This window comes from Strix aluco, chromosome 4 (assembly GCF_031877795.1).
Source record: "Strix aluco isolate bStrAlu1 chromosome 4, bStrAlu1.hap1, whole genome shotgun sequence".
NCBI lineage: Eukaryota > Metazoa > Chordata > Aves > Strigiformes > Strigidae > Strix > Strix aluco.
Genome location: NC_133934.1, coordinates 7,761,848 through 7,778,262, shown reverse-complemented (window position 1 = coordinate 7,778,262; position 16,415 = coordinate 7,761,848). Strand labels below are relative to the sequence as shown.

At 37.8% G+C, this 16,415-nt stretch overlaps 1 protein-coding gene across 9 annotated transcripts in view; it reads left to right on the top strand.

The window, feature by feature from the left end:
* The window catches only part of CTBP1 (C-terminal binding protein 1), a 248,007-nt gene that overhangs the window by 204,835 nt on the left and 26,757 nt on the right, over nucleotides 1-16,415 (top strand). For all 9 annotated transcript variants that reach the window (XM_074821892.1, XM_074821893.1, XM_074821891.1 and 6 more), the window contains 2 exons: nucleotides 1,311-1,465; nucleotides 15,912-16,056. In XM_074821892.1, the coding sequence (XP_074677993.1) occupies nucleotides 1,311-1,465; nucleotides 15,912-16,056 (300 nt within the window). The remainder of the gene's footprint in view (nucleotides 1-1,310; nucleotides 1,466-15,911; nucleotides 16,057-16,415) is intronic.

Here is a 16,415-nt window from a genome sequence, read left to right as displayed (position 1 = left end):
ATCTCTTTTCCCAGCAGCTGCTTTTGTTCACCAGGTATCTTGTACTGTTGGGATTCTATTAATGTTCCATCCACTTAAAATGCAGATGACAGTCTTTCAGGACTTGCTTTTTGACACAGGCTGGGACTTAAGATGCAGGGATTGCTTGTAGAAGGTAGCTGGGGAACCTCAAGTCTTTTGCATTAATGTTGGTCTAACTTGTATTATCAGGCAATAAGCAATGTTTTTAAATTCACACTGCAACAAAAATATGTTGTTGAAATTTGCATACAAGAAATATCTAGCCTGTCTCACTTTGCAGTGTTTAAAACTACTTTAAAAGAGGAAAAAAAATTATGTACTTTATTCTTGGTTTTGCTTTTCCTTATCTCTTCAGGAAGTCCCCTTTCTTCCACCCATGCTTAACTACTTTTGTGTAAATGTAATGGTTTAATATTATTCCCTTGAGTACTTTTGTATATTTATAGCATCTATACTGTTAAAAGGATGCTCTCTAAATATCTGGTTATAAGGATTACTTTTCATTTTAAGACTCCGTAAAGAGGATATAAATGAAGTCTGTACTTTCAACCGATCTTTCTTCCCCCAGATACTTAACGTTTAATTTGTTGTCATTCTGCAGTGTTCCAAGCGTGATGTTGATTTAGGGAGGGACGTTCTGTTCATATTTTGTAAGAGTTTTCAGCAGTGGATTTAAGTATGATGAGTTTGTTTGACTAAGCTATAAGGAATTATTTTGTAAAACTTTTAAATCTAAGCAGACCTACATAGATCAGCAATTAGCCTGTGCACTTGGACACTGGATCTTCAGTAAATTAAAAATTTTGCCGTTGTAGGCTTTTTTCCAGTTAAATTTTAGTCTCAGCAAATCATCATCACATATGTAAATTGAACAGTCAAATCCTGACCGAGTTGCTTATGATATTCCATAAGCCATTCTCTTACAAGCCTGGACAAGATAATTCTCACTCTGTCTAGAGCTGACAAAGGTGTGGAAGCCAATCAAAACATAAACCTTGGATAAGATCGCAGAGACGCTTCTTAATAGTGCAGTAAGGATGTATCTTTAAAAAACAAATATACTGTTCCCTTAGTGGTTTTATCCATCTTCCATGGTTCAACCTCCTGAACCTCCATGGCATTTTTTTCTTTCGCGTTTGGTTGATTGCTGACTGTAAACTTGTTCCTGCTTTACTAGCTTCAGTCCTTGAAATCTTTTTCTGCCATCAGCATAAACAGACTAGCTATAACCTATTTTTCTTATTACATTTGCATGGCTTGAATAACAAGTCTTCTCTGTTTCTTTGTAGGCATTCGACCTCCGATCATGAATGGGCCCATGCACCCGCGCCCTTTGGTAGCGTTGCTGGATGGCAGGGATTGTACAGTAGAAATGCCTATTCTGAAGGATGTAGCCACAGTGGCATTTTGTGATGCTCAGTCTACACAAGAAATTCATGAAAAGGTAATACTTAGAAGTATAATGGAGATGTTTTAGAAAATGCAAGTATTTTGATGATTATGAACAGATACAGTGTTGTGTTAGCTATGATAATGTGTTTAGCTATTGCATTTTAGTTAATGGTTGATTCCCTTAGTGACTTGAGTTACTGGTCATTTCCAATAAGTGATGAAACAAAGATGAAAATGTCTGTGTTGAAGTCTGCTTTTGTGTTGTGTGTCTTTGGCTGGGTGTTGTTCATATGCTTACCTACTGAATTAGAGTCATGGAGAGAGTTACCTCTGGGAAAATTATATTATTACATGATATTTTGAAATGCTTCTTGGAAACAGTGTTGCTCAGCCTTCAGCTGGAAGGCCAAATCTCTGTATTGAATTGGCCATGTGAGGAACTTTCAAACTTCTTTATTTAGCCAAGGCATTGTGCAGATCGGGTTAGGAGGCCTTATGCACTGAGAACTGACACTTCAGAAGAGTTTCAAAACAAATGCTAACCCAAAATTGTTTTAGAAAATTAGTTAAAAAATATATTCCAACTATATGTTATTCCAGAAGTTCGCACCCTTCCTGGTGGTTTGGGAGCTGTAAAACAACTAGTGATTCTTAATGTTGTCAAAGGTTTTCTCATTTTCTTGGAGAGATACCCATTTTTTGTGATGATAGTCCAGGGAGCCAGCTGGCCCATACACCTACATTTTCTGTTCAGATGCTTCTTTCAGCACAAAGGCCTCATGTCTACCCCAAATCCTTGCTGCTCTCTAGACAGCAATAGAACCTTTTCACATCCATATTTCTGTAGAGGTAGAATTAATTTTGGTGATGTTGTTGGCTATCAGAGTAAGCTAGCAGAGAGCCAAATGCCAAATACTCCTTCACCTGATAAAGGATGAAACCAGGCCTTAAAGCTTCTATGGACGTAAAAAAATGTAATAAATATGACAGCAGAGGAGGAGCCAAGCACAGAGGAGGGCAGTCAGGGGACCCTTCCACAGGAATTTACTTTCATAGATCTTTGCTGGAGAAGAAGACAGACAAGTACAGATCCAAGTATTAACTTTAAAGGCTTGTGAGGTAAGTGTCTGTATCCACTCTTGTGCGTATGGTACTGTAGACTGCTGAGTATGATTCAGGTGTTAAGGAGTTGTCAGCTGAACTGAATTGCACCAGCATTCTTGTTTCTCTACAGATGCCTTTTTAGACTTGTCATACACTAATTATAGCAGCTCTTGGGTTTGTGACAGCTTTTCACTATTTTGAATTCATAACTGGTTTAATGGTTTATTTACTTTTCATGTTCTTTTAATACATAGCACTGTTAAACATTTTAAAGTCTCTGTATATGATGAAAGATTTTATCTTTTCTTTTGATGACTTTCTTACAAAGCCAGCTACTTGAAAATAAGAGCCATACTAACTTGCCTTCTGTTATCAGGTGAATAAATCTCATTTTCTGTAGTCCATTTCATAGCATCTTTCTTGTGAGAACCCATCGACCAAGTATTCAGCTTGTTATATCTTAGGAAAAATACTTTTATTCTGAAAAAAAAACCAAAACCATTTTCATTGTTAAAACTTTAAAAATTTGTAAGTGCTAGGAGATTTTTTCTTGTGTATTTTCTCTTTTAAATGATATAGAGAAGACTAAAGAGTTGTGTGCTGTATTAACACAGCAAGCTAGAACTGCTGATTTTCATGGTTCAGGCAAACATGAGAGATGACTGTCCTCTCCTGAAGCCCTGTATGTAGTTTCTTGGTGGGCATCTCTGCAGACTCACAGGTTTTTGGTCATACCCTTCTGCCCCTTTCCCCACACAGGAATAGGCTGTTGTCAGACCAGTAGTCAAGAATGATATTTAAGGTTGTTTTCTGCTGCATCAGTACTGGCTTATCATCATTACCTTCTTTTGTTTAGCTGCATTTTAGATAGAATAAAATTCTAAAGTGAATAGGGAAATGGGAAAAAAAAAAAAAAGTTGTTCCTACTAGGAAATAATCTGCGTTCCAAACACCCTTTTTCTCCATTCATTAGTTTTTTCACAGGATAGTTAAAACTAATCTGTTTAGATGATTCGTGAATTATAAGCTAGATTCAGAGTTGGCAATATTATAGTTCTGATCTCATGTCTCTCTTTTTTTAATGTGTTTATACTTTCATATAGAAGACCTTCTTTACAGTGGATGGTCAATGGGATAGCATAAAAACTTGAACTTCTAATTTGTTGTGACATTCTATTTTGAAACAGTAAGTTTTTACCAAAACCTAGTGCTAATTTCAACCTTCTCTTTAACATCTGTTGGAAAAGGCCAGTGTTTTTGCTGTGCATCTAAGACTATTCAATATTGTGGTGGTGAATGAGAACCTAAAAGTAACTAACTTGAACAAATGCAAAGAAGTGACAATTTCTCTGTCTTCATTGGTAATTGGAGATGAATAGAAATGGATACTGGTTTGTGGGTTTTTGTTTTTTAATTTTAAAAAGTTAATTTATAAGGTTCAAATACAATAATCTAAGTATGATACTTTTTTTAATTTATAGAAATATTTAACCCAAGGTTTTTTCTTTCAATTTCCTTTTATCTTTTTATATAGCAAGAATTTTAATGTGAGATAATGCTTTATTTCTGTGTATTTCTTTTTAATCATGTTGAAAAGTTGTTTCAATATTACTGTTCTCCTATCTCACACCACTGTCAGAAGTTTAATGCATGAAATAGCTGAATTCCATTTACAAGGACTAAATAACACATAGGGAATAAGTAATATAAATGCTCTTTAACTTTTTTTACTAGATAATAGCAGTCTGCTCTTCAGGTGAACACTAACATTGACAACTGCACCACCTGTATAGTTTTATACTTTGCTTACTGAAATCAACATCATTTACTTCTGATGCATCAGAAGTCTGGAGAATTCCTGTGTGACACGAATACCTTGTCTTAGAAACACTTGATATTTTCTGTTATCAGTGGGGTGTAGTAAATGAACTTTTGAGATCTTGAGACTGAAAGTCAGAGTGTGTATCTCAAATTGTAGCTTCAGAAAACCTTTTAAATAACTGCTGAGTAACACAGGTAATCTGTTGTTGATTTTCACAAGAGTGTTTGTATTTAATGGATTATAGTAAAGCTTCCATCCTTTGCTTTTTATTATACCAACATAATTCATTCTCAGTGAGCTCAGTAACATATCTGGAAAATGTTTCAATAGCTACCAGTACATTGCCATAATAAGAATTTGCACTAGGCCAAAGGGTGATGCAGGCCTAAAATGTTTAGTTTTGCAAAGTATCACTGTTCTGTTGGGTAATAAATTTCCACAACAGAAAATCCAAGCCTTGATTCATTATCGTATTGTTCTATTACTGTAACATAGGCTAAGAGATCAGATTTACAAGGTGTCGAGCACTGTTCACTTCTGTGTAAAAAGTATTCACTTTTTGCTTCCACTGCTCATCTGTAGTGAAAAATGGCTATTTTTCACAGATCTTTAGAGTTATAGTAGAGAAGTATCTGTATTTCAGTATTGTTTGTATAATACCTTATTTGGGAATGTTGCTTTATTAAATATAAAGTAGTTTTCAGGAAAAGTTTTAAAATTAGAAGCTGCATATTTAAAACAGTATCTAAAATGTTCATGTATTTATGAATATGCATTTCTGGCCATACTAAATTGTGTTTTCCTGTTAATTAAAGTACAGATTTTGATAATGGATGTTAATTTACAAAAGACTGTTCCCCACTGTGAAAGACAACTGAAAACTGAGAAAAGGTTTAGTGTTGAGGAGAGCTTGCTGAAAGCAGAAGGCGAAATTTAGTTTTTCTTTCATACATTTCTTGTCCTTAAGAAGAGGTACTGAATCAAATAGGGTAGCTGATACAGATACATTTAGATAGTCTGAAGTTGCAGGAGACAGGTCAGATAGTGGGAAATTTGGGATGGGATTTGAAAGAGAGGCTTGACATTTGATACATGTAGATGGGTGCCTATAGGTTAATATAATGACAAAAAAGACAGAAGCTGAGAATCATGTGAGGAGAAAGGGAGTGAAAGGCTACAAAAGGATGGCTAGGAAAGTAAGAATCAGTATAAACTCAGATTGCACAGTTGTGGAGTCTTGATCACAGGGGTGTGAGGAGTTGGTGTTTGAGGTATAAACATGTTGGAATCTGGAGAAGGGATTTCTGCTGCTCATGAGAAGGTTTCAGGGACAGGATGATGATTTAAAACACTGTCTTTTAAGATGGCTTGACAACAAAGGAAATGGAGTGGAAAAGGGGAATTTGTAGTAGTTTGTGAGACAGCAAAGTCCAAGCTAGATATTTTTTTCATAGAGAAGCAAGGAGGCTGAGAGACTTTAACATACACAGAAAGGAGGAAAAGAAATGAGGATTTGAATGCCATTTGTATACAGGGTCAAACACAGGACATTAGCAAGTACTATTATGCCTTACTATGTGTTCTAATTAAAGTTTTCTCCAAACTGGGTAATGCCTGAGTAGCAATTCCCTTATGCCAAAGAATTCATTTGTCATTCTCTTTTTATGGCTGAGGAAATTAAAGTATGGAAAATAAGTAACTTGTTTAAGGTCACAAGTAAATAACAACACGTATTAGAACTCTGCTTCATCTCAGGTCAAAGCATTCATTCCCTGTGTTGCTGCTTTGGAAGGCAAGTTGGATGATGAGGATATATTTCCTTCCTTTTGTAAAAATCAGACTGTCGGTGCTTAAGAGAATACTGACATTTATAGAGAGCAACCCAAGGTTTTGAAATAAGTTTGTAGTTAGAGGACACTTACTACACTTCTTCAGAAATTACTTGGGTATGGTTTTACTGGTTTGTTTTGGTTTTTCTCCCCCTACCCACACTAGAAAATGGTTTGTTGTCAAGCCAGTCTGAAAGGCTGCAATATACATGTTTATACTTTGACCCCTAAGTTCTGTTTTATTGTAGATGTTGCACGTGGCTGTGTGAAGTTGAGCGTTATGTTTGTCAAACTATATCATGGGATAACTGGGAACTGGTTCACTTGCATCATATCAGGAAACTTCTGTCATTTAGGGTAAAAATTATTTTAAGATTTTGTGGTTAAATTGCTTTCCTAACAGAGATTGCATTACTGTCAATAAAAACTACTGTCTGTGTTTAAGTTGGTTTTTTATTTTACAATTAGTCATGTGTACATCAGTTTTCTCAGTAACCATCTCAGACTGCTTCCAAATGTACATGGTAGTGTGGTTTATTCTGCCAGAAATACTGTGCTCATCCAAAAAAGATACTTAAAAATAATTAGTTTGCTACCATCCTCATTCCAGGTCAACTTGCTTTTTTCACTGCCTCATGCTCTGTTGTTTCTCCTCCTCTTTTTTTCCCCCAATCCCTCTTCCTTTCAGTGCCGTTCACTGTTTACTGCATTTCCTGGCTCCTTGGCAGCCTACCCAGCACTTCTGATTTCTGCAATATTGTTCCTTCTTTCTACTTCTGTGCCTTTGAAGGCATCACAGACTCAAGCACACTCTTGAGGTCTTTGTATTGCCTAAGATTTTTGCTGTTCAAATTCTTTACTCTTTGGGCTTCCTGACTTCTTCTGAATATTCTGTAACATGGAGTGCGCTGTGTAGCTCCAAGGGGCTAAATGTAAACGATATGTAAGATCTGGTAATAGACATCTTGACCAAGCAGAGAAAAAAATAAAGTGATCCTTGCAAACCCAAATGAAAAAGGCAGGAAGCACAGCTGATTAGGAATGATCTTTAAAGCAAAATGTATAGGCTGGGAAAAAGTCAAAGAGTTTGTTTGAATCTGCGTACACTTTCTCATTCACTTTTCCTGTAATTATGTGCTTTCCTGCATCTTGTCTCAAATCAGCTAGAAGAAAAAAAAAAAAAGGTGTGCTTTTGAGTGGATTTACTACTTCATTGCAGATACCTGGTTCACCAGAACTTTAAAGAGAATAGGCTACTTGCTTGGAAGTGGGAAGAACCTATGCTTCAGCCTTAGAAGTGCTTGAGTTAAGTTAGGATGTATCAGGTCCCTTGACTCCTGTTGTAAAAGCACAACATAAAATCATATTGAGAGGGATACTGCATTTCCATAGTTCTAGTTTAAGTTAAAAAAATTTATAAACTGAACTTCCTATTCAGCAGTGTATGACTTGAAATTTTTCAATCACACTTTTACGTAGGAATTAAATGTACAATTCCAATCATTAGTTTTATTTAAGACTTTCAAAGAAGAGCTGAAGAGCTTTTATAATGCAACAAATGTTTTGAAACTGATACAAACAAATTAAGAATGGTGCTGTTGTTCAGCTGAGTCTTTGATTTGTTCTTGTTATATCAGTGGTTAAGTAAGATAATTTTTCCAGCTTCAGATTCTTCTTTGTTGAGTAGTAAAGCTGCAATCTCGCATTTGTGTCATCAGTGCTGTTTATATTCATGATGCAGTTGCAGCATTTTAGTTTTCCATCACAATTAATTCTCAAAGAATATAGATTGTTCTAAACAGTAATGTATAATTGGGAATAAGTAGTCACCTCGGAGCCGATCCAAAACCTTGTAAGTTTACTGAAACTGAATGAGCCTTGAATCAGATTCCTTATGCAAGACTTTGAAAAAATTAAAAAAGGAGATCCTGAAAACTTTTGTTAGACCTCATTATACAACAAAGTAATTAATGTACAGCTATCACGGTAAGGATGTATACAAAATCAGTGTTTGTATTCAGTGACCCTTTTGCCAACATCTGATAGATTTGCCACTGGCAATATTACAGGTCAAGTGCAGCATTACAGGGAGGGATGGGCTGCCAGTGTCTCCTAAGAACTAATACCCTTTAAAAAGCACAATGAAGGTGCTGCTATATCCAGCAAGCAGCTTATCAGTCTTACAGACAGAGTCTAAATAGCTGCTTCTTTCATTTTGCAGTACCAGGTCTTACTAAGGATCATTGGGACTTGCAAATTGCTGGTGACTATGAACAGGTTTTTTGAGACACAGTTGCGTGGGTTGATGCGTTGTCATCAGTGACTTTCATGACATAATGATCCTTTGGTATAGATGTTCAATCCATCATAGCGTCTGATAAGACTTGAACTGAAATGGAACACAATTCAGCCTTATTAATAGAACGTAGAAGTTAACACACAGATCTTCTGTTAAAGATTTTTCATTAAAATCTTATTTAGTAAAAAGTGTTTTCAGAGTCTATATTCTCAAATTGACTTCTGTCATTAAACTGCATATAATTGTCAGTAAATCCTGGGTTTGAAAGACTAGTTTCAAATAGTTTTTAAAAGGAAGTTTGCTGGAGGCTATGCAGGTTATTCATGTAGCTATGTGTGTATTTGTATGTATATATTTTTCAGTTGTACATTTTAAAAAGACTAGAAATACACTATTATGTCACGTGTGTGTATATACGTAGTTTATACAGTGTGTGGATATACAGGTTTTTAGAGAGAGTGTTTTCTGGAGCCTGCAAGTAAGTTATGTTTGTTTGTATAAAACATTTACACTTATTTGTATTTATGTACAGTATAAGCTTAATATTTAGGGTCTACACTAGACAGTATCCTGACTGATTAAAGTGCATATCATGAAATGAATAGGTTACTGACAGTGCCGTGGATCATAGGAACCTAACATCAAGCTGATAGTCTTGTAAAGAGAAACAGGAACTTTTAAAAAGCAGCACAAACTGGCAGAGTTTTGGAGACCTACTAAATACCGTTTGAGCACACTGGCTTTTCTTTTTAGTTTTAATGGTATTAGTTTCACATGGACTCTTTGTAATGTTGTAGTGAGCCTTTGAGAGCAGCTACAAGTCTGCTCCAGCCCCTCCCCTGTGTGGCAGACGATTGATTGCAAATTTGATGTGCAGCTGCTTTTTGCAAGTCAAATAATGCAAGGCCTACTCAGTTTAGGTAAAGTACATTTTTTTTCCACCCAAATGTGCAAAATATCTCAAGTCTGTTGGTGACAGTGGAACATATCTTTTTTTGGAGATGACACATCAAACTCTCAAGTCCAAGAAAGCAATATCCTGGTTTCTAGAACCAGATGAAACGTAACACTTCTTAGTGATGATTTTCTAGAAGTCTTTTTAAAAAATTATGATATATTGTCATATTCAATATGTAATTTATAAATATATTCTGTCTCCACATTGAAGTAGTTTGGCATTTTACATATTGTGTTATGCTTCTGTACTCTGGATTTGATCCACAAGCCTCTGAGATAAGTCTCTCATAGTAAAATCCAATAGTGTATATTTAAGTGACCAAAGAAGAGGAGGTCTTGCTGTTCTATTCTTAGCATGTTATGATATGTTTCTGCTTTTTTGTAAAAATAAATAAGATGCTAAGAGTTCTCCCCCAAATAATGAGGCATGTGTGTCACAATGGTGACTATGCAATAATTGGCATGATGGCTAAAATAGCCTGGTGCTGAAATAAGGTGAAAAAAATAGATAGAAAAATGTTTAAAGGATTTCAACCTTCAGTATTCAGTACTTTAGACTTGTTAAATTCTTAGAAGTGTCTCCTACTATAGCGTCATCTGTTCTCTGAGAGCCTCGGATGCCTGGCATGTTGTGAAAGCAGAGTAGTCATTTTGAGGTTGAAGAACAGCAGAAAGACCTGTCCGGGCAGTTGTGATTGGAAAGGATGTCAGCTCATTGAAGAGGGTATGAAAAAGGCTTTCAACAAGCAGTGTGCTGTAGCTTCCCCTGGAAGTAAGTCTAAAGGCATAGAAGTTATGCAGATGGGCTACATAACATTTGGCAACAGAAGGAAGCCAACTCATGTTCCATGTTTCAACTTTTTATCTCGGATCCTTTCTTCCTGCAAAGCACAATTGTAGTCTGATGAAAGCAGGAATGGCAGTTGAAGCTATGAAGCTAACTCTGCTTGTTCTCTGTCAAATTTTGCCTGTTGCTTTCCTTACAAGAGATCATGAAAGAGTATTGCCTGACTGCCACATGCTTAGGCTGATCTAAAATTTCTAGCTTGCTTGTTAAATATGTTACCTCACTCAAAGTGACATGAGTTGATATCTTTGTAATAAAATTGTACCAGAATTTGGTGAATGTTGAATCAATCAAGTTCATTATGGAAAGTGATGAAAAAAACATATATACTCCCTATTTCTCTCGTGCATCCACCACTAGGTGTGCTGCAGAAGGCAAAGGCAGGGACTGGGAGAATGAAGAACCAGTCACTGTAGGAGAAGATCAGGTTCTAGAACATCTGATGAACCTGAAGGTGCACAAGTCCCTGGGACCTGATGAGATACCATCCACTGATCCCAAGGGAACTGGTGAATGAAGTGGCTAAGCCACTATCCATGATATTTGAGAAGTAGTGGCAGTCTGAAGCCCCTGTGTCTGGAAAAGGGGAAACATAACCCCCATTTTTAAAAAGGGAAAAAAATGAAGACCCCCTGGGGAACTAAGTCAGTCTCACCTCTTGTGCCTGGCAGATCCTCCTGGAAACTGCTAGGGCACGTGGAAAATAAGGAGGTGATTGGTGATAGTCAACATGGCTTCACTAAGGGCAAATCATGCCTGATGAATTTGGTGGCCTAAGATGGGGCTACAGCACTGGTGGATAAGGGAAGAGCAACTGCCATCATCTACCTGGACTCTCTAAATTGCAGAGACATGGATTTGATGGAAGGACCACTCAGTGGATAAGGAATTGGTGGATGGTCACACTCAAAGAGTTGTGGTCAACAGCTCAATGTCCAAGTGGAGAGCGGTGACAAGTGGCGTTCCTCAGGGGTCGGTGTTGGGACCGGCGCTGTTTAACACCTTTGTTGGAGACATGGACAGTGGGATCGAGGCACCCCCAGTGAGTTTGCCAATGACACCGAGCTGTGTGGTACGGTCGACATGCTGGAGGGAAGGGATGGGCCATCCAGAGGGACCTGGACAGGCTGGAGAGGTGGGTCCGTGCAAACCTCATGGAGTTCAACAAGGCCAAGTGCAAGGTCCTGCACATGGGTCGGGGCAATCCCAAGCTCAAATACAGGCTGGGCCTGTACAGTGGATTGAGAGCAGCCCTAAGGAGAAGGATGTTGGTAGGTAGAAGAGGGGTGTTGGTAGATGAAAGAACGAGTATGAGCCAGCAATGTGCACTAGCAGCCCAGAAAGCCAATCACATCCTTGACTGAATGAAGAGAAGGTCGAGGTAGGTGATTCTCTGATTCTCCCCTCTCCCCGAGTACTGCATCCAGCTCTGGGGCCCCCAACATAAGAAGGACATGGATCTGCTCAAGCAGGTCCAGAGGAGGCCACGAAGATGATCAGGGGCTGGAGCACCTCTGTTATGAGAGAGTTGGGTGTGTTCAGCTGGAGAGAGAAGGCTCCGGGGAGGCCTGAGAGTAGCCTCCTAGTACTTAAAGGGGCTACAGGAAAGGGGGGAGGGACTCTTGGTCGGGGGTGTAGTGATAAGATGGGGTGTAATGGTTTTAAACTGAAAGAAGGGAGATTTAGATTCAATGTAAGGAAGAAGTTCTTCACTGTGAGGGTGGTGAGACACTGGCACAGGTTGCCCAGAGAGGTTGTGGCTGCCCCCTCCCTGGCAGTGTTCAAGGCCAGGTTGGACGGGGCTTTGAGCAACCTGGTCTAGTGGAAGGTGTCCCTGCCCATGGCAGGGGGTTTGGAGCTAGATGATCTTTAAGGTCCCTTCCAACCCAAACCATTCTATTGAGTCAGTGATTCTGTAAGTGATCAGTAAATTACTCCTATGCACAGTTATTTTTTCTAAAGGTTATTTCATTTTCCAAAACTGTTCACATTTATGCTGGATTTCAGTTTCATGTGTTATACTCTGATGTAGTTCTAGTTTTGATTTTACTCATTGACAAGCTTGTCAGACTTCCTTGTGTGCATTTAGTATATGTAATGACTAAGAATATAATTTATACAAATTATTCCAAAATACAGAAATTTTCACTATTATTATTATTTTCATCTGTAAGTACATTATTAATATTCATCAGTGCTGACTGTTTCTAACTTCAGATTTTCTGCTGTTATTTTCTGCCTTTTTGGCATACTTCAATGAGAGGGCCAGTTGCAAAAGGCAGTGTAACATAATTTAATTATCAAATTAATGTGAAATAGTGCACAGTTGCAGAATATTACATTTTTGGCAGTGGATTTTCTTGCTAACTGGTCCATAATCCTAGGACAGGCTCAGACACTAAAAAGTAGTTCTAAAAGATTTGTCGTTTGCATCTGTTTGTAACATATCCCATATTGATGGGTAAATAACTGCCTGTGGAAATGGCTAGTGTCAGCATTAAGCAATCGCTTGAGAAATATTTTTCCTTTTATTGAACACATTCCCAAACTTCTCAGTACTTTCCCGTCTCCTCCTAGTGCTGGGCCATAACTTACATGGGCCCAAAAATGTAATGTAATGGGTCCAGACTGGTGCTTTTACGGTCTTGACTGACTGTTTTAGTAAAATATGCATGATTATGAAGTGAAAAGCTGCTTCCCAAATGAAACACTGATTTTAAAACACAATGTCTGAACCACTTCAGCTGTCTTTTAGCCCCTATTTAATACAGTCCTTAAAGTAGTGGCGGCTCTCTGTCTGCACACACAAAACCACACACCATTGGCCTTGTCCAGTCTGGGAGAGGAGGGTCTGGCTGTCGTATGAGCCTTAGATGGGTCCTTGTAAGTAGTTGTAAGCTACTTAAATTTTTGGTCTTCTGACAAACTACACAGAGGATGTTTTCTCCTGTGTCACAGCCATCTGGAGCAGCCTTGGAGGGGCAGGAAGAAATACGTGATAAAACACAGAATGAAGAACATGGCTAATTGGAGAGTACCAGGATATTATAAAGAAGTTCAGGACCTTGACGCTTGAAGTAACAACTCCTGTGACTCGGAGGAAGAAGTCCTACTATTAAACATGGGAGGGTGACAGAAGCACATGCTTTAGGGAGAAGGATTCAGATTTATATGTTAGTCAAAGGATGACCTGGCAGTGTGACAGTGGCCGTGCAGAAACGTCACGTGTCACATGAGACCTCATTAGGAGAGATTCCCAGCACATGTACTCTTGCTGACAGTGGTAGTGTTGGTGTAACACAGTGGGGAGGGAGACCTCTGGTAGCATTCCGGGTGCAGTTGTGGTTACCCAGAGGAGAGTTGAGCTTAGACTGATAAACGTGGTTGGAGAAGTGTTAGACTGTTTGGGGGGTAGAAGGGCATAATCCTAGATGAGACTAGAAGGACTAGGCTTCTGAAATTTAGCCATACAAATGCTGAGAGGGGATATGATCATTGTCTATAAATACATTTAGATTGTAAACACGAAGGAGAGAAAGTATGGTTTAAGCAAATGGCAGACACTGGCGCCAGAACAAATGGATACAAGCTGGGCTGTGAATAAATTGAGGCTGGAAATTAGAAGAAATTTCCATGTCGTTGGAGCTGTGAGATTTTGGAACATTTTCTTTTGGGAATTAATGGGACAAAAAATCCCTAAGGGCGTTTTAGCTGGGCACTCAGGTTGTAAGAGGGACTATTTATTTTGTGGACTGCCCCAGGCATGGGCTTTGATTTGGTCCATACTGCCTGTAATGCCTCTGTAGAAGCAAAACCAATAAACTTTTGGGGTTTTTTAACCCTATGTAGCAGCTAAAGGAAACACGTTCTGATGAGTGCAGTCTTCCTGATTGGTGACTACTAGATGTAATCTCCAAAGGACTTGTTTGTACCATTAAAATCAAGGAGTTTTGTGTGTGTATAATCGTTTATAAGATCAGAGCCTACAGCTGTTCTTTGAATTATGTTGTAGCCGCATTCTTTAAGGATATGTAATTTCTAATTTTTTTGCAGTTCTTATTTTTACAAGTAAATCCAAATTTTGCTCAAATGATTCTGCTCTTTATCTGACTTGGAACTGAGGTTACTGATCCAGAAACACCTGTTGAGATAGCATAAATCATTTTGTGAAGTATTCAGTAAGAAGCAGTTTTGTTTCATTTTTAGGGAGTTTGGTTTTATTTTAAAATTTATCTTTGTTTATTTTAATTTTAAAAATTACTACTGCAGATAGGGTTCCAGCAGTTGTAATCTTCTGTGTGCAAGACTGTGTTTTGCTGCAATAGTTTTTTTTAAACAGTTTGTTGATTGTTACTGATCTTGCAGTACCCTAGAAAATGCTCATATGATCAGAAATAACTCAGATGACAGAATCTGTGCATGTACCAGACCCTTATTGAATAAGAAATTTAGAGGCTCTGCAGAATTTTTATGTGAAGTGCGTCATAGGAACCTCTTGAAGTCATTACATCTAGCTTAGACGTTGAAATAATTTGTGCATGTTTTGTATCTTGTGGAACAATTAGGATATTATGTAGTGCATTGAAGGTAGAAACACAGAGAAGTGTTCTGAAGAAGTGAAATCATCCAGTTTGCATATAAAGAGGAAAGTATTTTCTGCTTCGGAACAATAAACTTGTATCAGCTGTGTGGGGCACAGTGTCACTGTTTGTTTGGTAGCAGAATTCAAAACTGCTGGGCATGGTGTGCCAGGCTCTTGTCCCCTTCTCCACACCCCTTCCTCGTAACCTTTCCCCAGTAGGTTGGATGCAGTTTGACATAATTTGAAAGATATTCAGACCTTTCAGATCCTGTCAATTTATTTTCAGTTTTTTGGCTCACATTCTCACAAGTTTTTTTTTCTTTTGCAACATTTTTTGCTTTGGTACAACTTCTTATTTCTTTGAGGTGCTGTTTTTTTCTGGATAATGTCTAGTTTGGCATCTTAGTTACACCAATTTATGTGACATCCAGTTTTCCATCAGTGAGGGCTTCGTTGCAGTATCAGTAAACTAAAGGACAAACACTTTGTTCTTATGAATAAATTGACAGATTTCAGTCTCTCTTGTCTAAGGGTTTTGTAACGATTACTGAATGTTTTTTATTCAGGTATCAAGTGGTTTAATAGCGCAGTGAATGCCTGTACCACTGTGTGTATGGTGAAGAGATACTGCTCTGTGACTCCATTCAAAACTGAATGTCAGCTGCCCAAACATAAAAATACTTAGTGTTTAAAGTGAGTGCTTGCTCCCATGTTGTGTTTCATCTGCACATGCAGATGCAGTCCAGTAATGCACGTCTTTAGGGTTTGATATTGCAGAGCATCTCCTATGAAATGAGAAGAGTTTTCCTTCGTAAGAAGAACACAAATACAAGTCACTTAGTTCCTGTAAAGCTCATCTCATCATGCTAGAACTGATACATCAGATGAAGACGACTAACGGGAGGCTGGAAGATATTTGGAAAAATAACCTTTAAAACAAAAGACATGGATTTAATGCTTTTTCAGACTTTTTATACCTGAGAATATGTATACGTGATTAAGATAAGCTCCTATGAAAGAAAAAAAATAAGCATTTTTTTCTCCCATTTTATTTATAGGTACTAAATGAAGCAGTGGGTGCACTGATGTATCACACTATCACTTTAACACGAGAAGACCTGGAGAAATTTAAAGCACTTCGAATAATTGTCCGAATTGGCAGTGGTTTTGATAATATTGACATCAAATCTGCTGGAGATTTAGGTATGACTATTAAAGACATTATTTTACATCTTATACTTGCCTCCAGAAATCTGATAGCATCTAAGTTGCTGCATTAATGTTTTCTGTATAATTTGTACTAACGTAGTATGTAAGCTGTATAATTTTCTCATCAAAGTGTTTAAAAATCATTATGGAGATACTAGCATTAGTTAATTAAGTTATAATATTAACAGCTTTGTGACAGGATGACACTCTGCCTGTTCAATATAAACTCAAGGAGTAAGACCGTAATTTTTCATCTCCTCCTTTTTTGCCCCAATTGTATATTTTAACTACTACTGCTGTAATCCAATCACAAAATATAATTCCATCAGCATGGCATACTGCTTCTGTTTGAA